The following is a 25,378-nucleotide window of genomic DNA, read 5'->3' on the forward strand; positions in this document are numbered from 1 at the left end:
TACTAAGAGCTTCATAGAGTTCCTTAAAATGGCTATTCGATGCTCATTGAGCTTTAATGTTGTCCTCTTCTCGAATTTGCAACGAAAATTTGTCATATGACATTGTCATATCGTTACAGAATTCTCCTACAGTATTTTTGCTTGAATCTTTTTACTCATCTAAATTGTTTAATCGGTAATGCTTGTTAAGCAAAGCATACCATTTTCTTTGTAACTTCTACAGTTTCTTGATAAATCAACAATATTTTTGTTGAGACAATGGAGACTATGCAGATTTCCTATGCAGTAATTCTGCCGAATATCTAAAGAATTTCTCTAAATGTACTAGTATATACCGTTACAATTCAAAAAACCTCCGAGTAAAATCGGCAGGTAGAGCAATGATTTGACGGGTACTTTTCGTAATACGGCACTATGACATCTGTCACTGTGACTCGTTTGTGGAACTCAGAATATATATTTGAAAGTGATTGAACAGAATCTGCTCGCTTGGTACGTAATCCCAAGAAGTTTGTGTTTATGCACAGAGAGCGACAATCAGAACAAGTGATTCCCAACCACAATTTTAACCCAAGTAGAGACTGGAAAAAATCCTGTCTCCACCCGGGATCGAACTGGGGTCTTTTCGCTGTCTAGGCGAATGCTCTACCAACTGAGCTATGGGGACACACTGGCTCTGACTGTCTTTTTGCCACTGATCTTGATTAATTGCCAAATGCATTTCAACTCGTTTTGACTCACTACGAGCCTAGAGGAACGGTATCATGCGTACAATTAAACCAGCAGCCCATGTTTTCCATGGATAATTAATTTATTTGAAAGTGATTGAACAGAATCTGCTCGCTTGGTACGTAATCCCAAGAAGTTTGTGTTTATGCAGAATATATAATATCCCATTCGGTAATTTTTCGTTCAAATACTACTTGAAAAAGACGGAAATGTAAGTGCAAGGCACTAAAATAATACATTTGCATGTTAGGCTAAAATTCATTCGAGCAACGTAATGGTTAAGTGGATTATAATAGAGAAGGCTGCACGCACAGATCACCGGGAAGAGCTAAAGTTATTTCCTCCTTTTCAGATATAAAAATACTGAGATTATTGCCCCTGTTTTTGGTCGCCTCAAACACCTTTTCAACAGTAACGTAATTTGTAAAAAATCGTGTTTTTAAGTTTATAACTTTTTAACTTAAAGTGTTTAGAGAAAACCATTGTCTTAACTTTTCTGATTTGCTAGAAAGATATTTATAGATTTGGGAAGGATTCTATTTCTTCAGCAAATAAGTCTAGGAATAGTTTTCTGTACTAATTTTAAGATTTCAATTACTTCAGATACTTGCACTTGGAGTAATTTACATAACCTCCTAGAAATTAAGTTCTATTTCCGTTAGGATTTTATATTTGGTGAAAGACAACCAATTTTAGGGATTTTTTAACTTAAATTATTATTACCAAAAATCAAATTTTATAAAGCAAATTGCGAAATGAGGTTATGTTTAAAATAATCTAACTTAAAGTTGTGGTAATAGTGAATAATCATACCTTAAGACCCTTAAGACCGGTGAATCATTAGGAATTTCACGTTCTTATTACAGTAAAATCTCGCTAATTCAGCGCTTTTAAGGTCGCACTACTTTTTAATTTTGCAAAAGGTTTGTTGACATTTTCCAAGTTTCAATTGTTTATCGATTGAAGTGAATATTGTCAATTTTCCATAGTTTGTATTAGTTATGATGTGATTTTGCATTTAATTTTGCATGAATTTACAATAAATATGACTACGCAGAAAAATTTTTTTGTAAAATTGTTCGTAAATGTTTGTTAATTCCCCCTGGGGACTTACTAAATGCTCCTAAATCGTATGATCGGTATAATCCATTAAAAAATTCGTAACTTATTTGTAATTTCATTGTTCGTAACATGATCACTTCAAAAGCACTCTTCGTTCTTTTGCAAACATTTGTTCGTAAATGTTTGTTAGATTTTGTCATTTGTTAGCAAACTTTTATCAGACAAAGAAAAATTCACGAACATAATGTTTGTTGAAGTATAGAAAATGCTTGTCCAGTGATCAATGTTTATGAAAAATTCAAACGGTATAAATTTTTACAAACTTTTTTTGTGAGTTACACGATTTACGAGCATTGCGTAAGTCCTCAGTAGAAACTCACAAATATTTACGAACAATTTTACAATTTTTTTTTTCAGTGTATGCAAACTTATTCTGAGTATGAGATGAAGAAGAAATCGTTGACTTTCAAACAGTTTAAAATTCAACTGTTACGGGTGACATTTCAGTCCGAAACGCCCGAATTTGAGATAGTCTACTGTACGTTATTCCAACTGTCAATGATCATTCTGCCAATTTTTTGTGTAACAATTCAAAAACGGTTGACCTAATCTGCAAAAAGCCTTCGTACAAAACTTTTTACGTTATCAAAGGCTCCTTTCGACTTTTACTAAATTCAGGTAATTTTTACGTAATTTTTACGTCATTTTATTTAATCATTGTCGAAATCATTTCGTAGACAATCCATCCTTGTACCATTTCATCACTTTTGGGTTTTTCAACTTTCCTACAAATTTAGAAAATGCCCCTGAAACTCTAGATGGAAGAAAAGGCAAACAGATGGAAAAATTCTCGAAACATCGAGCAATTAATATCGCATTTTTCATCTTTCGATAAACAAAACTTTTCTTAACGAGATTTTTTCCACAATTTGGCCAATCAACAAACCACCCAAGAGTACCAAAAAAAAAAACATCATCTGGAAAAAGTAATTATGAAAAAAACAACACAAACAACTTAAGCCGCCAAAAAAATCAATTTCCTCTCAATTGAACGTAGTACAGAAAAAAATCTTAGGAAAAAAATTATGGCTTTTGTGTGACAGAGACTGAGGGATTACTCCTATACTCATGGCATGTTCTCAGTGGAATTTCCTCTCGTGTTATATATTCCTCGCATCTTGTTTAAAAATAAATTTTTATAACTTTCCACCGGAGGAGGTGCTGGGGGGTCACCAAAACTCAATTTTCAGCAGTTTTCAAGCAGAAACTTTTTAGTCACGATCCGAATCTTGCACCATTGAGGAGTGTCAAAGACTGTGGTTCAAAACTAACGCGGAATTGACCAAGTTTCCCTCCATTCAATTGGATTTACATCAGTGGACACTTTTCATTGGAGTTTCCAGAAGGAACAAACTTTTCTGAAAGGACTTTGTTTGAATTTCCTCGAAGTTGGATGGCAAAGAGACAAAATAATTAAATTATTGTGTTGAGAGGTGAAAATAAAGGACAATTTCTTCTTGATGGATGATGGTGAATGGTGGAAAAATGAATGGGCTTCATATTTTCTTATTAAATTATCTCTTCATTTTCACCCTTGGATATGAGTATGGGTATCCTATAACAATAGGTGAGTTCAAGGAGAAAGTTCAAAATACAGAGGAGTTTTTATCCTTAACGGTGATTCTAAAGTAAAGTGTAACAAAGAGTTCAAGGCTTTGGCTAAATGCTCGAACTAGTGACCGGTATTCTAAGCTCAAATGGTGTTGTTGATAAAATTATCTGAAAGCTCTAAACTTATAAAAGAGAGCACAGTTTTAAAGAACTAAAGCATTTTGCAAAGCATGTTCGACTATGATGTTATTTAATTCAGTTAACCTAGATCAAAACTTGACCAAGATTAGCGGAGCTAATTCAAGGAATGAGGAATTTACAACGAACTTTAAAACTCCGCGGGAAATTCCGGTAACCCACGGCGAAAGCTTAAAGGATGCATGAGATGCGGTATGATCATTAAGACCTGACTGAAACCCCGAGAAGATAGGAAGAAACCCTGAAGAACCACGAAAAATATTTAGGAACCCTTAAACGGGCTTCAGACCTAAGGCTTAACCATAAGGCTTAACTTCTCTATATACTTACTAGTCGAAAATTTTGACTTAGAAATGGACTATTAAGGGAATTAATCTTCTTGAATCAAAAAAACAAATTAATTTTGTTGCTATTTAGGATTTTGAGTTCTTCGGAAACCAGGTTAAACCTCTAGTCTGAAGACGATCTTATATAAGCTTGATAAGAAACGGGAAATTTGGGTAACCTACGGAGAAACCTTGATGAGCATAAAAGGAACGGATAGGGAACACCTAAATAGGACTCACTAAAATCCGTGAACCCTGAAGCACCCAAGGACAAATTCAAGAACATCATATGCCCAAGACACACTTAAGACTTAAGCCGAGGGACGGCTTAATGTAACTATAATTAAAAAAATGATTATATTGTAGGACTGTTGAGCCTAGGAGTTCAAGTGATAAAGCCCGTTCTGACAAAGGCTCTTATAAGCCAACTGTATCAATCAATGTTCAGTTCTGGTGGTGGCTCTGAGGGTTGTTATAATGGGTTACTTCAAAGAGTACTGTATTGTCGGTATTGTCGATAGATGGAGTTATGAGCGTTCAGCCTTCAACCGTGAATCCAACAGGAAGCTCGATTCGTGACTTCTCAGTAATGGGCAATGAGGCCTCTACTCCTAGAGGCTGGCGATGAAGGGCACTTCAGCATATTCCAGTGTGGATCAGTATGCTACAAGATTACATTTCCATCAGTTTCTGACTAATCCATCTCTTGGCTTAAGCCGAGAAACGGCTTGGTTAGTGGGAAACTGAAAACAATTTAGTCAAATCATTATTCTAATTATAATTGCGTTAGACTTGAATGTAATACGAGCTTTAGATCTAAAGCTTAGCTATATGGCTTAACTTCTCTAATTCCTCATCAAGCATGATTTTTTAGGAAATTGTTGTTTAGGATTGAATATTAAGGGCGTTAAGGGCAAATGACTCATTAGATTTTGAAAAATCAATAAAATTGCTTGTTATTAAGATTTTTGAGACTTTCGGAAACTGGGCTAAACCTCCAGTCTGAACCCGGCATAACTTAACTTTTACGTAGAAGTCCACTTTTTCATTCATTTTCAACCGCTTATCTCGCTTATCCTTGTCGGGATCGCGGGCCCATGACATCCAATTTAGCAGCCCACGCCTGTCGACCATCCGCCATTTTGGGAAGATGTTCGCAGTTAATCCTAAGGTACTTATAGCCTTGAGAACATCTGTAACATAAAAATCTTTCAAAATTTTAAGTACAAAGACCTTTACGTATGTCGATAACATAAATGGACCCGTCAGTTTAATCTTTATAAGCCCAAAATTGTAGAAAAAAAAACATTATTGTGATTATGAGATCGTAGCACGAATGTTAAAGGTCTCACACCAGAACATGCTAGAGCATCTTGCATCGCTAGTCTCCCGGAATTGAGCCTCATTGCTTATTCCAAGAGAGCCACGAATCCGACGTTCTCTTTGCTTCACCGATGAAGTCCGATCACTCACAGCACATCATCTAGCGGAACTATAGCGATATCGTAACTTGAGGTTGGCCGCCGTTATAGCACCCCTTAGAATTACCACCCCAGCTGAACAGTGAATTTCTTCCTCTAATTCTACAAAACTTAAGCGTCCTACTACAAGATTAAGTTATGATAAAATTCCTTCACTTTTACGTTTATCCTTTTCATTTAACGTACTTAGTTCCTGTTCAGTTTTATAGATTCGCAATCGATTTAAACACTTTGATAGTTTACTTTAAAATTTCTAAAATCTCAGATAAAAGTTAATAATCGGTTATTGACCGATTCATAACTGGTTCAGTTTCGAAGGCATTTCCAAAAACCTTGAATTTTCCAAAATCGATTAAGAAATATGCTTTTTAGAGCCTTTTTAACCTTTCATTTTGAAAAAAAAATCAAAATTTTATGATTCAGAAGTATTGTCGTGTATGGACGGAATGTTTTTCATGACGTTTTCGTAAGATGAAAAAAAAAGTCTTAATTTTGAATTGGGAAAGGATTGGAAGAAAAGTGTAGAGGTAGATAAGAATTAAGGTAATATTTATTAACAATTCGAGGTTTGACTTCTGAATAGTATTCTGCAAAGTCTACTCCAAGCTTAGATCTCGTAAGAAACGGACAAGGAGCGTTCACTGGAACGATTATATATGTGGATTTTTCCGTGAAGTACGAGCAAGAATATAAACCAAGCCTAGAATGCAAAGATATTGGTGTAAGAACAATGTTACAGAAATAAATTGTGAATTTTGGGTGAAAATCTCCGCCTCCAAAATAAACCCAAGTGTCGGTGCAGAGTTTGTTGGGTGCGGGTGTGCTTTAATAACACAAAAATATAGGCCAAACGTATGGTGACCATCAATTTTGAAAATCAGAGAAATTGTCACTCAAACTGCCTAATTTTCACATTTTGCAAAATAAAAATCTCCTTTAGGTGGAATTTTCGATGGGGACACAAGTGATGCCGAAATGGCCTTTGCATATGCTGTAGAAACGGCCAATAATGAAATTCTTGGACCAACAAGAAGTCAGCAATTGGTAGCTGTTCCAATTCGTGTGTATGACAACAATGAATTTACAGTCTCCAAGAAAGTCTGCCAGGCCATCCGTGTAAGTTAAGTTTTATCTCTGTGACAGCAGCACATCGTTAAACACATATCAATTTTATCTTTTAGAAGTTTGTTTCATCAATACCCATTCATTTCTTCTACTAAAAGGCAGTGTCTTAAAAATCGATTAATTTTGGGGTGACATGTTGTGTTGACCAACAAATAATGAAACCCAAAGAGAATGCCGCAAATTTAGTCACACTTGTAAGCTTTTCCCCAAATGAGGGCACTGCTTTCTCCCGCAAGTAGCGTTGGGAACTGTTCTCAATATTTAGTTCTCAAACTTTTCAGTAAAAATAATTGGCAAATTTAGTCAAAGACGCTTTTGGGATTGCATTTTTACTTAGATACTGCATTGGTATTGGGTTTTCCAACACAATTCATAAAAATAAAATTCAAACTACCAATCCCAATAATCTATTCCATGCGAAAATGCAATACCACTTAATTTTAATCTTCGTAAAAGCTTGTAAAAGGACTAGAAATTCTAAATCTAGTAGTTAATTAGCAGGAAAAGGTTCAGATTTATTATTATTGATCCTCATTCTCTGTGACTATTTAATTTCGTATTTAGTATCCATGTGAATGCTTTTGGGATTCATTTAGATAATGTGGGATTGATTTTGCATGGAGAAACTATATTGGGATTGGCTTTTTGCAACAAAATTCACTCAAATAAAATTTTAAATCTCAATCCCAATACACTATTCCATAGTAAAATGCAATTCCACTTAAGTTCCTATCATTTTAAAAGCATGGAAAAGGTTTGGAAATACCACACCTAATAGTTAATTAGAAGGAAGAGGTACAGAAATATTAATATTTATCCTCGTTCTTTTTGACTATTTAATTTCGTATTTCATATACATGTGAATGCTTTTGGGATTCATTGAGATAGTGTCGGATTGATTTTACATGGAAAAACTATATTGGGATTGGCTTTTTGCAACAAAATTCACACAAATAAAATTGAAAATCCCAATCCCAATAGAGTATTCCATAGTAAAATGCAATCCCACTTAATTTTAATCATCGTAAAAGCATGTAAAAGAACTATAAATTCCAAATCTAGTAGTTAACTAGCTGGAACAGGTCCAGATTTATTATTATTGATCCTCATTCTCAGTGACTATTTAATTTCGTATTTCGTATCCATGTGAATGCTTTTGGGATTCATTTAGATAATGTTGGATTGATTTTACATGAAAAACTATATTGGGATTGGACTTTTGCAACAGATTTCATATTAATAAGACTGAAACTACCAATCCCAATGAAATATTCCGTGGTAAAGTGCAATCCCACATAGTTCTAACACTTTTAAACAGAAATGTTTATCAAAAATGCTTTATCTATCTCAGAACTTCACCTTAAGAATATATACAGTTTTTTACATCAATTTTATGATTAGATTACAGTAAGTACCCAATAATACCTAAATTTACGAGCAATACCAAAACTTTTCTACGAATTTCTTCTCATCAACTCTTCATCGAAGTATTATCAATTGACGCAAAGCAATAAATCTTATTGATCTTACTAATAGACAATGCATTGAATTAGTAGCTTCTGACATGTTCGTCTTTCATTACAACTTGTGCATTAACGGATTTTGTTTATTTAAACGTCAATCTCCATTAATTGACTCCCAATCGACTCTTTCGATCTACCATCACGTAAACATCTATTAGCAGTCTCTCATGCTAATGCATCAAGCATAAAATCAAATGTGTTCAAATACACAGCACATAAATATATTAGTAGCTTTGGGTAGACAAAGCAAGATGAGCAAAGGAGGAGAAAATTATGTAAATATTTACATTTTATACTCATGACACAAACTATCACTGAAAATCCACTTTGAGCCAAATCTCTCTCAGCTGAGAATCTGAACCAGCAATAGAATCCTCCATTCGTCGCAGTTATTTCATTAGCACAATCATTTGGCAAGGAGAAAGGACTCATTTGAATCACTGTGAAAGGAGATATTTTGCGGGGGCAATAAAAGGGACAATCAGCAGGGAATTTAGATGTAAAGATTAGGGAGAATCCCCTATTCAGTTGGAGATATTTTGGATAATTGCACAAGACATGAAATTCATATTAAAACACACAACTTTCCAATTCTCTTTCGTCCTTTGTGGATGTGAAACTTTTTGAAATCACAGTTATTGCAATGTTGCGGCTCAGTCTATCACTTGCGTTTTATGTTTACCAAAAAAACAATCAATACGTCCTACATTTCCTGTACTTTGGGATTGCATTTTTGCTTAAATACTGTATTGGTATTGGTTAATTACAACAAATTTTACACAAATAGAACTTGAACTATCAATCCCAATGCAATATTTCATGGTAAAATTCAATCCCACATAATTAAAAAAAAACTAAAACTATTTTTTAAAAAATAATGACTTCAGAAGCTACTAATATTTTAAGAGAAACAAGCCCAGTGTTATTTATTTCATTCATTCTAATTTCCTTTGACTGGTGAAAAATGAATGCAAGTTTGAATGAAAATCTTATGCAAATGAATCCCACTGCTTATGGGATTCATTCGCATAAGTCAGATTGCGTTATACAGGAAGATATTATATTGAGATTGCTTTTCTATAGCAGAACTCAAGAAATAAAACTGAAAATACCAATCCCAATACAGTATTCTGTGGTAAAACGCAATCCCACTAAATATTTAATCATCTTAACGCATTTAAAAGAACTCGAAATTCAAAATTTATTCGTCAATTATCCAGAAAAAGTCTAGGTTTAATTTTTAATCGTCATTCTTTTTGCCTAGTTGATACTATATTTCGTATCCGTGATAACGCTTTTGGTATTCGTTAAAATAGTATCGGATTGAATTTTACATGAAAAAACTATATTGGGATTGGTGTTTGACAACAAAATTCACAAAAACAGGATTAAAAATGCCAATACCAATACAGTATCGTGTGCCAAAATCCAATCCCACATGGTTCCAATGCTATTACACGTATTTAAAAGAATTAGAATCTCAAAATGTACTAAAGTAAAGGCCCAGATTTCTTTCACAGATCTTTGTTCTCTTTCTGACTAACTCGTTTTATATTTTGTATCCCTGTGAACACTTCTGGGATTCATTGATATGATACCAGATTGAATTTTGCACGCATATATTGTAATGGTATTAGGTTTCACAACAGAATTTACACAAAGAGAACAGAATAAACCACAAAATGTATTTTTCTAGCTTGCTTACAAACTGTACTTGTAATTCAAGAAATCCCAATTCCCATAAGCTTATAAAACCTTACCACTGATTTTCTTCAACCATTTTCCATAGACGGGAATAGCTGGAATTATTGGTCCACAATCGCCACATTCATCGGTGCACGTTCACAGTATCTGTGACGCCAAGGAGATGCCCCACATTCAGGCACGTTGGGATCCCATCGCTAGCACCCCGTTCGCCCTCAACATCCACCCAGATCCCCAAACACTAGCCCGTGTCTTTGTGGACTTAGTGAGGGCATGGGAATGGAAGGAATTTACAATACTCTATGAAAATGGTATGAATTGCCTCTTTCTCCTTTCTTCTTGTGTGTTTTGTGTCTCTTGAATTTGTTTTGCACTTTAAATTGCATCCCAAAATGGGAAATTCTTCTTTTTGTCTCCAAGAGATAATGTCACGATGGTGCAAGTTGCTGGCTTGTAAACTACAGTAATTGACAAATTTTACAAGAAGCCATTAAGGGACTTTAAGAGTTGAGATTTTTTGAAATATCTTGAGTATTCAAATTACTTTACAGAAATATTAGGGTTTTGAATAAATTTTGACATTAGAAACGTTGTTTTGAATATTGACTCAAACTACGCAAGTATCAAGAATGACAGATGTCACACTGACAGAAACAACGATACTCTACTACGTGTAATGACAGTTATTCAAAAACTTATTAGAATGACATTTGTCGTTGCACGATTTAACAGTATATATAGATATTTAAAATATTGTGAAATAAATTGACAAATATTATTGGTTAATTTTGAGCATGTTATTTTACTGTCATGCAAACAACTAACTGTCATCCGTTTACGAAAAATGACAGTTCGTTTAACATTTTTTTTTTAAATCACGAATAAATCTAAAAATAATAATGTAATATAAATTACAGACATGCTTTTCTTTTAATAACATGTTTACTATCAAAACAATCAATTAGTATGACAAATGTCAATTTTCGAACTGTCAAATGTAATTTGACTGTCAAAAAGCTATTCATTTTGATCAAGTGGCAAATAGTAAAGACGAGGAAGAAGAAGAATAAGATCAATTAGCAATATAATTCATAAAATAATCTTCTAATAAATACTTTTAATAATAAATTGATTGAATAATAAATTAATAAATTGATATTATTTACAATTTTGAATTTTGAAACAATCGGCAAAAATTAGAATTAGGGTAAAACGAACCCCTATTGACACTTTAAGAAATCTTGTCAAGACTCATTGACACTTTACTTTGTACCATTATTGGGAGATTTGAGATGTAAAATATAAACATCTCGCATGATAGGAAAAGAAATATTATAGAAAAGTGTCACATTACTTAAATTTTTACATTTAATAAATGTCAAAATTTTGACAAGTGTCAATAGGGGTTCCATGTCGAAGAAGTGTTTCAGTGATCCTATCTGGAAGATATATTAGATAAATAAATTTTGAGCCAATTCACAAATTTTATAACAATATAGCTTTAAAAATAATTCGAATATGTATAAATATTAATTTATTAAGGTAAAATACTTGAGTTCATGATTGACAATTGACATCTGTCAAATATGTCACTTTTTCATTAATAATATTTTTGCCCTTTATAATTAATTGATGCTAGATATTTTTAGAATCATAAATAATCTTTAGACTTCATATGTTTTTTAAACATAGCTGACAAGAGAATATCAAATTTAATTGTCAGACCTGTTAAATGTCAATAACTGTCAAGTACATATAATCTGTCAAATTATTTATGATCGATATTATTTATAGACGAGAGTAATAAATTTTGTATCAAATTATAATATTGGGGAACAATATGGCTTTAAAAAATATTTATATACATTTAGGATTGACATTTGACAGCTGTCAAACATGCCACATTTATTATAGGGAGACCGAATTTCTTTAAAATCATAAAGCGAGGTATCCAAATATATTTCAAACACATCTACCTGACAAGAAAGTGTCAAATCTGACTGTCAGATCTGTCAAATATATTCAAATTCAAATTGAAACGGTCGCAAACTGTCACAGATTTTTTTGAAAGTAAGCTAAAAGAATACAAAGAGCAATTGAATACTGCTCTTACATTTAAAAGTATCTATATGGAACACTGCCAGGTCTAGGGACAACACAATAAATTAAATTCAATGCACAACAAAGAAGGAAACTGATAAGGATGTTTCTCATTTGAATATGTTGTTGTAGTATTGCATTCAGTTGCAGATAGAAGATAGAACAAATAAGTAAGAAAAGTTTAATTTTGAATAAGTGGTTTGCAAAGAGAAGAAGAGTACTCAAGAGCTTTCCCCTTTAAAGTCAGTGGGTAATCATGTCTTTAAGAAAGTCCTTATCGCCTCATCATGAAACTTTCCCATAGTGCTTTAAGAGAAAGAGCTTTTCTCTTCACAGTTTCTAATGGAGCTGCTTTAAATCTATTCCGGGGTGAATTTTAGCTGCTCATCTACCAAGATTGTCAGATCTCTTGAAAATGTATGACCCCAAGGGACACACAATCACCGTTCGTCAATTGGATTTAGGACTGCCGAATAACAATTATCGTTCGGTGCTGCGACGGGTTAAATTAGCTCAAGACATCCACATTGTCCTGGATTGTTCAGCAAAAATTCTGCCCGAAGTCCTAAAGCAGGCTCAACAGGTGGGCCTCATGACGGACTACCATCAGTTTATCATCACTAACCTAGATCTGCACACTCTCGACCTCGAACCATACCAATACAGCAGTACAAACATCACAGGGATTCGACTCTATGACCCAGAAGATTTGCGTGTGCAACAAATCACTGAATATTGGAGATATCAGCAGAAGACCTTAGGACGGGAGTTAAACCCGGGTGAGTTGTGCAAATAACTTCACAAAACCATTAATTAACACCCAGAGAAATGGACATGCCGACATGGCAATTGGACAATATACTCACGTGAATGATGGTGGGAATTTAATTAAATTCCAAACCAATATCGTATTTTGGAAGGACATTTTGATAAATAATAAATTACAGCCTTGTTCTCTATCTCATCCTCTCCAGGACTTCAAGCCCATAATTTGACCACAGAAACCGTCCTCGTCTTTGACAGTGTTATTATGTTTGCTGAAGCCCTTAAACAATTAAAGGGTAGTCGACAATTGCGACCAATTGCACTGAATTGCGACGACAACCTGACATGGAGCAGTGGATCCAGTATCATGAACTTCATAAAAACGGTATTTACATTTTAAAGATTTCTTTTAAAATTATTCATGCATAACTAACAGACTAGCTCTAAAAAACATTCAAATTATTTAAACTCTTCTTTATTTATAACATAATTCATAACATAATTCAAAGCTTGATATTTTCTTATAAAATACCGATATTGTTAGTGAATTAAAAAGAACTTAGTTGAAAGAAAGTCCTTAATTAAGTACTTTTTATTAAGTACAGAACTGAGAAAGTTGAGTCAAAAATATCACCACTCAGGACCCGATGGACTTATCTATTGCGCCACTGAGATCCCTATAAAGTACTTAAGGAAACTAGTTTCAGTGTCCTTAATACAAACTACTTAATTAATGGCATATGCAAAGGTCTTAATTAAGTACTTAATGTTAGGGCTGAATCATGCAATATTAGTATCGCTATTCGCCACAATGCGTAGACGTTTGTCTCATTTCCGTATATTTTTTTTAAGTATTGGGTTGTTCTACAACTCCTTAAAATTACGTCATTGAACTAAGAACTTATTAAGTACTTAATAAATTCTTAATGTGTTAGCCGGGTAGTAGAATTTTCTTTGTTTTTCAAAATCTTTCCTTTAGTGCTTAATTTATTTAAGTACCGAGGTTTAATAAGAACAATTATATCCGGGAGACGAGATATGTAAGGTTATGTGCTACAAAAATTGGTTTTTGAGACTAGGGTGCCCCTAGCGTTGATCCAACGGAGTTCAAAAGCTAAAGAAAATCGTAGTCTTTGGCAAGACCTTTCCTTTGACCCCTTAGTCATCAAATTCGGTCAAACAGAGCCGGAGATATAGCGTGTTGAATTTCAAAAACCTTGAACCACCCCTATATCTCTACTAACCTATAAAATACCCGATTTTGCAATTTAATTTCTGCTCAAAAAATTAGATGTTTAAAAGAAAACTACTGAAAATTTATTAACCCATTCAGTCAATGTACCAGAAATACTTGAGATAGAATATTCATATTTTGGAATTAGTTTCCTACAGATTAATAGATGAATTTTTTGAAAAGAAAAAAATTTTATCTAATATGGGGGCGCGGGAATTTTGCCCTCAAACACACGTCTTAACAGTCACTGAATTTAAATTCTGTGCATTAATTCATTACAAACTCTATTGATTTAGATAGAGTAACTATCCAAGAAAACAAATTGGCAATCAGAATTCAAATCATGAAAGAGGATAGAGGCCAATTTTAACAAATTTGACGGGATGACGAATTTTCCGTCCGCCATTTTGAGCAAAAATTTCACATGACATTCCGCGAAGCAAGAAAACAATAACAAAATGTATTTACATCTCTGTCGGACTATTTTTCCCAAGTAATTGAAGAACTAAAGTTACTAAAAATCCATTTCCGACAGGAATTCGAATATCAGTTGCTCAGGAATATATTATCTAAAATCACTCAATTTGCATATGATGTATAATACCATGGTAAAGAATGGGTTAATAAGCTTATATTGTACGTATAATTCCTAACAATGGCTTTTCCTTTTGTACAATTTTTACCGTTCTCAACAGCCTGTGTAAGCGTAATTTATGGCATGGTCTCTCTGTTCTATATTAGAAAAATTGGTCAATCATAGCTTCTTCCCACACAAAGAGTTTTTTTATGTCATTCTATCATGAAATTCTTGTGTAATCCTGATTAAAATTTACGATTCGCTCTAATTGGAAATATAAATTCTCTGATTTTTCTCTGCCGCCCCCCAAAATGAAAATTGGCCAGAGTCACGCCCGAGGACTCAGCTATGATATACACTTCGACAACAAAGGACTCCGCACAGATTTCCTTCTGGATGTCATTGAACTGGGACCGGCGGGATTGCAGAAAGTTGGTACATGGAATTCCACGGAGGGCCTCAATTTGACGAGACACTATCAAATACTGACAGCAGACAGCGATGAGAATTCACTGAGAAATAAGACTTTTATCGTTCTAACAGCTCTGGTAATTTTCACTCATTTCCATCAAAAAAGTTTTACCCCAACCCCCAACAACTCACAAATGGGTCGGGGGTTTGTTTTCTCATCTTAAAAGTTTATTCGTCTCCTCCTTTTTGCCCCATTGCCAGAGTCCTCCGTACGGAATGCTGACGGAATCCGCTCATAAATTGTCCGGCAACGCAAGATTCGAAGGTTTTGGCATTGATTTGATTCATGAACTGTCGTTGATGCTTGGCTTCAATTACACCTTCAATTTGCAAGAGGATGGCATTTATGGATCCAAGGGAGAGGATGATGAGTGGAATGGGATGATTAAGGAACTCCTTGAATACGTAAGTTGAAAAATCTTTAGGTCCCTTCGTTAATTAATTTTCAATTTTAATTTTTAGAGGGCAGATTTGGCTATCACGGATTTGACAATCACTGCAGACCGTGAAGGAGCAGTAGACTTTACCATGCCCTTTATGAATCTTGGGATTTCCATCTTGTACAAGAAACCCTCTAAGGAACCACCATCTCTCTTCTCCTTCATGAGTCCCTTCAGCAAAGAAGTCTGGTTGTACCTTGGAATGGCATACTTAGGAGTCTCCCTGTGCCTCTTTATTCTGGGCAGAATCTCTCCGGGAGAATGGGACAATCCCTATCCATGCATTGAGGAACCTACAGTCCTGGTGAATCAATTTCACTTTGGCAATTGCCTGTGGTCAACAATTGGGGTACTTCTTCAGCAAGGAACAGACGTAGCTGCCAAGTTAGTAAAGACACATACCATTTTTCCAAGACACAATCCTAATTTTCCCAAATTGCTTTTTAAAAATATTTACTTTCTGTAATATCTTTAGATGACTATCAGTTGTTTTCTCGGGATTTCAATAATTTCATAGAATTCCACATTTCAATTAGCCGAGACAAAAACCTTCTGAAGTGGCCATTTAAAAATTTTGCTGAAAACATTTTCTTTCTAAATTGATAGTGTGTGTTTCTAGAATAATCCTAATAATATTTTGTTTTGGGTAATACAGAAGTTTTGCCAAAGAAAATATAAACTCAAATTCTCAATCTTCCCAAGACATACACCAAAATCACAATTACAAATGTAGTTCTTGGAGAGAAGGATTTCTATTAAATCTCAGACTTTACTTCTTTTTATAAAGCATAGAATGGTACTGAAATTGAAACATGGAAACTAAGAATATGTCACTTCGTTCAATTTTTCCCAAGACACAAACCTAAATTAAAGACGATCTGGAGATTGAAACAGTTTTACACATCTCATTGTAGTCCCAATTAATATTTTACATTAAATTTTGAGAATCATATTAAATATCAAAAATATATGGTAGCGCAAACATAGACATTTTCGATAATTCCAAGACACAAACCTAAGATTGTAGTGCTACATAGAATTTCAAGAATAAAATAAACAAAAATGTGTCTACACAACTGATCGTCTTCTCACTATTTTGCAGGAAATAGAATGACACTGAAATTTTAATAAAAGTAATAGAGAACAAATATTTTCCAAAATACCTAAGACACAAACCAAAGCCAAAAGCATTTTGAGTGTAAAAGGTTTGAAGCGGATTCAGTAAACGTTTAGATTGCAAATAATTTTGCTCATGAAAAAAAGATACGTAAATTAATCGCAAGTTACAGTATGCTGTCTAATATTTCGATAAATGAGCATAACAAATAAACATTCTTTAATTTCTCCAAGACACAAACCCACGCTAATACTAAATTACGTTTTTGATTGAAAGTTTAAGGTTAGTTTTTAAGCTGTCTTTCCTACAAATAATGATATTTTCTATTTTGTGTAAATTATTTTGCAACTAAAAGTGGAGTAAGGTTAATAAAAAACACAAAAATATTCTAGCACTTTTCCAAGACTTAAACCTGTTCGAGAAATATTGAATAAAAGCAAAATTCTATTTAAAAATCCTTTGTATGTTTTCTAAAAGCATTATACTTTGTAAAAATTAATTTTAAATCAAATTTTTATTTAGTAAAATTATAAAACAGTCATTAACTTAGCCAAGACACAAACCTAAGTACGTAAAAATACAGTTAATCGTAGGGAAAGTGGAATCTATTTAAATTTCAAGAAAACTCCAAAAATTGTAGAGCAACAAATTCCACCAAACTCTTGATCTAAACGAAAATGACACATAATTAATTTTAATCCTTCCCAAGACACAAACCCAATAATATTGAACTACAGAGTATTTGCTAACTAAAGTGATCCCCTTTAAAAATGTTACTGCAAAATTTTACTAATCATTCACTGTATTTTGCACTAAATTTAGAAAAGTCCACTAAACAATCTCCATTAGTGCTCAATCGAGTGGAGAAAAGCGACTGCAATTTCCAAGTGAAATTGAACTTTTTCACCCAACACCACCCATCCAAATGAGAGATTGTCTTTTCTCACAATCTCAGCGAATAAATTAACTCAATCGCACTTAATTCCCATCTCCAGAGCACCATCTTCGCGCGCCGTTGCTTCCATTTGGTCCTTCTTCACATTAATCATGGTGTCCTCGTACACAGCAAATCTGGCCGCCTTCCTCACAGTCGAATCCGTCTATTCGCCCATCAACAATGCCGAAGATCTGGCCAATGCCAAGGGTACCATCAAGTATGGAGCCAAGAGAGACGGAAGTACCATCAGTTTCTTCAAAGATGCCGAATATCCGATTTATCAGCAAATGTACAAGTACATGATGGATCATCCGGATATGTTGACCTCATCGAACTCAGAAGGATTGTCAAGGGTTAAATCTGAGAATTACGCCTTCCTCATGGAATCCACTTCCATTGAGTACATCACTGAACGAGAATGCGATGTGGCTCAAGTCAATGGTTTGCTGGACGACAAAGGATATGGGATTGCTATGAGAAAGAGTAAGTTTGAAGCCCTGTAATGCCTTAAATAGCCCCCAAAGTGTTATTCATACAGAGAAAGTAGCGAGAGTGATTTCAAACCAGTGAAACTGTGACAAAACCTTTGCAAAAGTCGAGAAACCAAAAACTCTTGTCAGTAAAGACACTGAGAGAAATTCCTAACTACCCCTAATGAATACCATCAGTGGGATTGAATTTGGTTACACGATTTTAATCTTAAATAAAATTTTTAGTCATAGTTCGAAAAAAGTTTTCACATAATAGTGGGATTGGTAGTTCGAATACCACTGACAAGGAACAAATGGGATTCATCCTAACAAATCTTGGGATTGGCTTCACCCCTATTTACAGTAGTTTTTAGTCCTTTTTTGGGATTGGTTTCATTTCTTTGGGACCCACATCAATTGATGATTAATTGATCACATTTTGCGATTGCCTTTCAATCATAAAATGGAATTAGATCAATTCTAAAATGAGATGAAATAAATTTCTGAATTGCAATTTGGAATAGAATCAGTCAAATAATTTATTTTAAAAAATCCAATCCAACTATGTGAAAGAATTGCCAAATTAAGTTGAATTTATCGCAAGATCACCTAGGATAAATCGTTTAATGTGTTAGAATCAATCCCATAAAATGATTAAAATAAATCCCACAATTTTATTAATTAGTGGGATTGGAGACCCATAAATCTCACAAAGTGGATAGAATTGCAAAATGTAATACACAAGATCGTCTGCAGTAAATTGTAATAGATAGAATTAATCCAATAATTTAAAAAAATCAACCCCAACGTGTTATTTAATTCTGTTACTTCGTTTTGTTTAATCTTTTTCAATCCCATAGTGTGACAAAATGACAAATTGATATAGGAACAAACACAAGAGTCTCTGGAGTCGATTTTAAAGTGGAATAAAATAAATTACATGATTTTGTGCAATTTAAAAAAAATTAACTAAATGTTGTTAATAAATTCAAAAGCTATGTGGTATTGGGATCTCTTCAAACCTTCGATGTAATAGGATCTATAATGGGATAGAATAGACTACGGGACTGTTTGGAACTCATTTTAAAATGGGACAGAATGTATATGACCAATCCCAAAATGTTATTGTATTCAATCGATAAGTGGGATTGGGATAGAATCAATAAACAGACCGATTACAATCCACCGTAAAACGGGACAAAACGCATACATTCAATCCCAAAATGTTATTGCATTCAATTGCTAAGTGGTATTGAAATCCATTCAATCCCAAAAGGTTATAGGATCGAAAATAGGATAGAATCAATTTCAAGACTAATTGCAACAAATCGGAAAAGGCGACCTAATGGGTATAATCAATCCCAAAACGACATTGAACTGTACAAGGTTGTGGGATTTGGATCTCCTGAATCCCACAATGTGATGGCATTACAAATAGGACAAAATGAATTACCAAACCAATTTCAACCACTCATAAAAGGGATAGAATGGATAAAATCAATACCAAAATGTTATTGTATTCAATCGCTAAGTGGGATTGGAATCTATTTAATGCCACAATGTGGTAGTATCGTAAAAAGGACAGAAGCAATACCAGAATTTCATAAAGTTGAATCCCAAAGTATTATTTATTACAATTACCAATCCCACAAATACAATCAAATAAATTTTAGAGATTTTCATGCTGTTTGTGACGGATTTCTAACTCTTTTATACAGATTCTCCCTACAGAAATGCATTAAGTGAAGCTGTTCTCAAGCTCCAGGAACAGGGTAGACTCAGTGCTCTCAAGATAAAATGGTGGCAGGAGAAACGCGGTGGAGGAGCCTGTTCTGTAAGCCCATGGAATCCCATCCCAAAGTCTTAACTTTTCAGTTATTGCATTTCAGAGCAGCGGATCAGACGATGGAGCTGAACGCCTGGATATGGCAAATGTGGGAGGTGTATTCTTCGTTCTGACCTGCGGAAGTGCCTTTGGGGTGTTCTACGGATGCTGTGAATGGCTGTACTTCATCCGGAAAAGAGCTGCCAAGAAGAAAGTCTCTCTCCAGGAGGAATTTGCGTCAGAGTTCAAATTTGTGGCAGCTTGCAAGAGTAACGTTCGCGTGATCAGAGAAAGAAGTGACGAGATAGATTCTCAGCATTCAGCCATTTCAGAGGCTTCAACCAAATCCAGAAGAAGTCAATAAATTCTTATCCTAACTTCCCAGCCCCTCGCCAAAGACAAAAAGTAAAAAGAAAATTTTGCAGACTTTCCCTTTCGTAATTTTCCCTCCAAAGTGCTATTTTATTCACTTCTCCCCAAACCGAATACCCACTCAAAACAGCCCCAGACATGACATGAAAAATAGCAAAGAATTCAATGATATACTGCACTCTCAACTTTACAACTTTATCAACTTGAGAATAAATCATACATTTGCCATCCGGAGATAGATATTGGAAGAAAAGACTTTTCCATTCGACAAAAAAAGAGGAATAAAAATAAAGTTAAATGAAAATATCTTAAGGCTTTTGTGTACTTTTGAGGAACCTCTGCACGTGAAACGAATGGATATGTTAGCCACCTCGAGGATATGTCTTATTTTTCTAAAAGCATCTCGCAATTGTTGAAAATATCTCAATATAGCCCAATCATCAATATTTACCCCGACATTGTTGAAAGCTTTCTCTCATCCATATCAATTGGAAAAGACATTTATCATTATTTACCGCAGATTCCAATTGAGAAGTAGTTGGTTTTGTATGAAAACATTCAAATTGAAAAACAAATAATAATTCTGTTTGGGAAATTTTAGCAGTATTGTGAATATTTCAAGTATTTAGTTCTCTAACTCAACCACTTGGCGCTAGTGTCGAAGACTCAAAAATTATAATTATTGGGACTTATTCAATCCCACAATGTGATAAGATCGCAAATTAGATAGAATCAATTACCAGACCATTTGCAAAACGGAACAGAATGGGTATAATCAATCCCAAAATGTTAATGTACTCAATCGCTAAGTGGGATTGGAATTAATTTAATCCCACTATGTGAAAGGATCTAAAATGAGATAGAATCAATCAGCAGACCATTTGCAACTAATTAGAAAATGGAATAGAGCGCATATAATCAATGCTAAAACGTTATTGTATTCAATCGCTAAGTGGGGATGGGATATCCTCAATCCCACAATATGGTAGCATCGTAAATGGCATAGAATCAATTAAAAGACCATTTGCAACCAATTGTCAAACGGGGAAGAATGGATATAATCAATCCCAAAACGTTATTGTATTCAATCGCTAAGTGGGATTGGGATCTTCCCAATCCCACTATGTGATAGGATCTAAAATGCGATAGAATCAATTAGCAGACCATTTGCAACTAATTATAAAATGGAATAGAGTGCATATAATCAGTACCAAAATGTTATTGAATTTAATCGCTAAGTGGGTTTGGGATATCTTCAATCCCACAATATGGTAGCATCGTAAATGGCATAGAATCAATTAAAAGACCATTTGCAACCAATTTTCAAACGGGGAAGAATGGATATAATCAATCCCAAAATGTTATTGTATTCAATCGCTAAGTGGGATTTCGATCATTCCAATCCCACAAAGTGATATGTTCGAAAACGAAGTAGTATCAATTACAAAACCAATTGAAATCAATTGTAAAATGTTATAGAGCACATATCACCAATCCCAGAATGTTATTGTATTCAATCGGTAAGTGGGATTGGGATCTATCCAATTCCACAAGGTATCATGATCGAAAACGAGATAATATATATTATAAAACCCATTCAAATCGATTGTAAAACTCTACAGTACTCATATAACCAATCCCAAAATGCTGTTGCATTCAATAACTATAAGTGGGATTGGTATCTATTCAATCCCATTTAGTGATAGTATCAAAAATTAGTCAAATATAGCAATGCATTTCGATTATGCGAAAAAATTAAGTATTACAACAAATACAGTCATCATTTTACGTGTGTATCTCGAGTAAATATTTTTTCGTTGACGACTTCGCTCTTAAATCTCGTAGGATTACCAGTTTATATTTATTTTATGTCCTTTATGATAATTACAGTTGTATATTTAAATTTCACTATTATTTGTAGATAATACATACGCTAAAGTATCTAAAATTTGTAATTGCAATTTTAAAATTAGTAACATGATTCAAATTAAATACGAATCTACTAGTTTTAAAGCATTTTAATTCTTTCGCATCTCACCAACAGAATAAACAGCAAGGATAGAATAAAAAAAGGTCACTGAGTATCCAAATCCGATATCTGAAACAATTTGTTCTCTACCCGGGAATTTAAAAAAATGAAAGCTTAGTTTGAAACTAGGTTTAAAGTCACAAAAATTGAGGATTTCCTTTAGTAAAAAGCTAATTACTATCCTGTGTCTGCACAAAAAATGAACAATACCGAAGAGGTTAAATTATACAATAAATGGTGGCTGTCTGGGATAAACTCATGGTTTTAATTTTTTGTTTTAAAAACTAACCCTCATAAATCTTCAGGATTCTAAAGAACATATTTTATTTCACAAATTGAATTATTTCTAGGGTTAAAACTCTTGAAAATACTTGTCATTAGGGCGATAGAAAAAGCCATGAGTTTTCCTCAAGTTCATGGTAAGTTTACAGCAATTTATCAAAGTATTCTCTTGTTCGAGAAGTCAATAACTTTTAGAATTCAACGCATCCCCTCTTCAGAAAAAGACTAATTTAGTGAAAAGTTAAGTATATCCTGGAGCAAGACACATTCATCGTAAGACCTCCTCTAACTTCCCACAGCAACAGAAAGCTTTATCACATTTTTTTTCAGACATTCATGTGATTTCTCCCAACTTTCGCCAGCAAAAGCTCTCTCTTCTGGACATCCTTGTCAAGACGCACAAAAAAAGCCGAGAGTATGAAAAAGAGGCGGACTTGAAAAAGTCAAAAATACCAGAGATTTATACAAGTTTTCCACCAAGCAATCATGGACCATTCACAATTTTCTTCATATAGAATGGAACGTCTTTTTCCCTTTGACCACTACAAGAAAATATTATTATACAGGGGAGGTTGGGGCTGTTGTGGCCAGGGGATAATTTATATTGTGTTCCAGTCAATAATCTGAAAGCTAAAATCCGGAATAGATCGAATTCCTGAATAATTAAAATCCCGAATGGGTAAATATTCGGAAGAACCAAAATTCTGAATGAGCTAAAATTCCGAATGGACCAAAATTCCGAAAGAGCCAAAATTCTGAATTCCTACACTGAGAAAAAAGAGGGTGCGATTAATTTTTTTCCTCACAACTTTAACACTTTTTAGGTGTAAAAATATATCAAAATTTTTTATATTAATTTTATACATTTTTAAGGGCAAAATTAACATGAAAAAGTGTAACTTTAACCCCTAATACACCTGAAAAGGGTAATATTTACACCGATTTTGGATCAATACTGCAGGGTAAAATTAACATTTCCGGAATGTTATTTTAACTTTTTCGGATTTCTCTCAAGTGTAAAAGTGCCGTAACTACTCCCACGATTGCATCTCTCTTTGTTGGAGGTAGAGAGAAATTTAGTGAGTTTTGGTCATTTTGGTTAATTGCAACATTATTATATTCTGTATAATTTCATCCCTTTCAAGATTTTGATCATTCCGGATTTTGATTTCGGTATCTTGGCTTTAGGGATTTTGACTTTGAAGATATTAGTTTCCGGGATTTTGCTTTTTCGGAATTTTGACTCATTCGAATTTTTTGCTTTCGTAATTTTTGGGCATCAGCACTTTGGCTTTTTGTAATTTTGATGTCCGGGATTTTAGTTTTCGGGATTTTGGCTTTTAAAGAATCTAGCTTTTCGGAAATTTGGAATTTGTGATTTTGATGTTCGGGGTTTTTGCATTCGTGATTTTGGCTTTTCGAGATTTTGATTCTTTCGGTATTCTGGCGTTCAAGATTTTGAGATTTTGACAATTCGGGATTTCGATCTATTCCGAATTTTAAGCTTTTCGAAATTCGAATCTTCGATCCAATCGGGATTTTGGATTTTGTAAATTTTACATACGGGATTTTCGCATTCGTTTAATCGACTTTTCGAGATTTTAATTGGAGAACCTAATTTAGCATCAAGAAAATCCCAAAACAGCTCCAACCTCCCCTATTTTGGTTAAGAAGAGGAAAGATGGTAAGAAAAACGATTTTCTGTCAACTAGCAACATTTCTCTATTAATCACCCACCAAGAGAAAACCCCCTTCAGTACTGTCTAAGAAAATTCTCTGTGACTTTTCCCTTCAAAAAGACGATGGAAGAGGCATGACAATCGCCTTTGGTTCAAAAGAAAAGCCAATCTTATGTATCTTGGGGCCTCTATCAAGCTCACAGCTCATTCAACCCAAAATCCAAATGAATACACAATAAAAACTTCCTCGTCAGCCCTTCTATAGCCCCCGCCAAGTCTTCCGCCTCATTTTCTTGCGCCCATCCTGACCGATTGTACAACAAATCACAACACCCCCATCAAGAAATTCCCAGCAGCTTCCTCGCGGAAAAAAAGGAAGGAAGAAACCGTGAATCTTGTGCCCATTGAACACTGACTCTGACATGGAAAAATATTAATTATGGGGATGTTGGAAGAAGCCTCGAAAAAAAAAGAATATTCCGGGTCATCATCCTTATGTCTGAAAATTTTCTTCTCTTTTGCCTCGGAGCAATATTCGTGGTACATTTTTACTCATTTTCGTCAAGATCATAATGGAAGAGACGATGGGTAACTTCTGGCAGAAAATGAATGAATGTCTACGTCACTCCTATCCAACAATCCATTCCATCACTCTTCCATTTATGAAAGATTTTTTTTTTTACAAAAGGAAAACTCTTATACTTGTTTCGTTATCTAAAAGATTCATATGATTGTGAAAGGGGTGGAACCTGATTAATAGAAAATGTTATAAAAATTGATGAACGAGGTATAATAATTCCAAAAAGATTTTTAAAAATGTGTTCTTAAAGTAAAATTAGAAAAAAGGCTTTCTAGGGTGAGCTTGATTTATAAAGGAATATTATAATTCATTCTTAAGGTATTCTATTTGGGAATGACACCCCATGTAGCACAGAATTACTAAAATGTTATATCATTCCGGTGACAAAATTAATTGTCATTACCTAAAATTTACTTCATTGTGAAGTAATAAGACGAGCCTGTTACATGTTTTGTTTTCAATGCGACGTAGCGGCCCATAAGTAAGTAAGTAAGTAAGTAAGTAAGTAAGTAAATATGACGAGATTTTGACCTCATTATTACCAGTAATGCTAGCGGTTAACCTGATCCTTATTTTCCAATCTTAATTCCGGTAAAAATGTTGATTGTATAGAGTAAGTTTCAGGTACTATTTAAGTAAAGCTACCGTCTGATTTTTCTTCTTTTAAAACCTTTCTTTACTAGCATGCTAAAAATCATGTCATAGTAATGTACCGGAACACTGGGAAGGAATGAACCTCAA

The 25,378-nt window shown here is 34.1% G+C and overlaps 1 protein-coding gene across 2 annotated transcripts; it reads left to right on the plus strand.

Annotated features, from left to right (window-relative positions):
• The first annotated feature begins 3,064 nt into the window (after positions 1 to 3,064).
• LOC129806233 (glutamate receptor ionotropic, kainate 2-like) lies at positions 3,065 to 20,371 on the plus strand. 2 transcript variants are annotated; one of them, XM_055854666.1, is made up of 11 exons: positions 3,065 to 3,418; positions 6,348 to 6,523; positions 9,845 to 10,070; positions 12,240 to 12,638; positions 12,834 to 13,009; positions 14,762 to 14,983; positions 15,108 to 15,311; positions 15,369 to 15,730; positions 17,459 to 17,883; positions 19,589 to 19,704; positions 19,760 to 20,371. In XM_055854666.1, the coding sequence occupies exons 1-11, from the start codon at positions 3,316 to 3,318 to the stop codon at positions 20,057 to 20,059; spliced, it is 2,709 nt and encodes a 902-aa protein (XP_055710641.1). In that variant the 5' UTR covers positions 3,065 to 3,315; the 3' UTR covers positions 20,060 to 20,371. The 2 variants fall into 2 exon arrangements, with proteins under 2 accessions (XP_055710641.1, XP_055710642.1); XM_055854667.1 differs by lacking the exon at positions 3,065 to 3,418 and adding an exon at positions 6,206 to 6,259.
• Positions 20,372 to 25,378: the final 5,007 nt, after the last annotated feature.

The sequence above is a fragment of the Phlebotomus papatasi genome, chromosome 3, assembly GCF_024763615.1.
Source record: "Phlebotomus papatasi isolate M1 chromosome 3, Ppap_2.1, whole genome shotgun sequence".
Taxonomy (NCBI): domain Eukaryota; kingdom Metazoa; phylum Arthropoda; class Insecta; order Diptera; family Psychodidae; genus Phlebotomus; species Phlebotomus papatasi.

What these genes read in the sequence shown, in the direction of transcription:
- LOC129806233 (XM_055854666.1), top strand. Translation starts at nt 3,316, where the DNA reads ATGATGGTGAATGGTGGAAAAATGAATGGGCTTCATATTTTCTTATTA. An exon ending in TGGGTATCCTATAACAATAG is followed by an intron (nt 3,419 to 6,347) that starts GTGAGTTCAAGG and finishes AATCTCCTTTAG; the next exon opens with GTGGAATTTTCGATGGGGAC. An exon ending in GGAACAGACGTAGCTGCCAA is followed by an intron (nt 15,731 to 17,458) that starts GTTAGTAAAGAC and finishes TCCCATCTCCAG; the next exon opens with AGCACCATCTTCGCGCGCCG.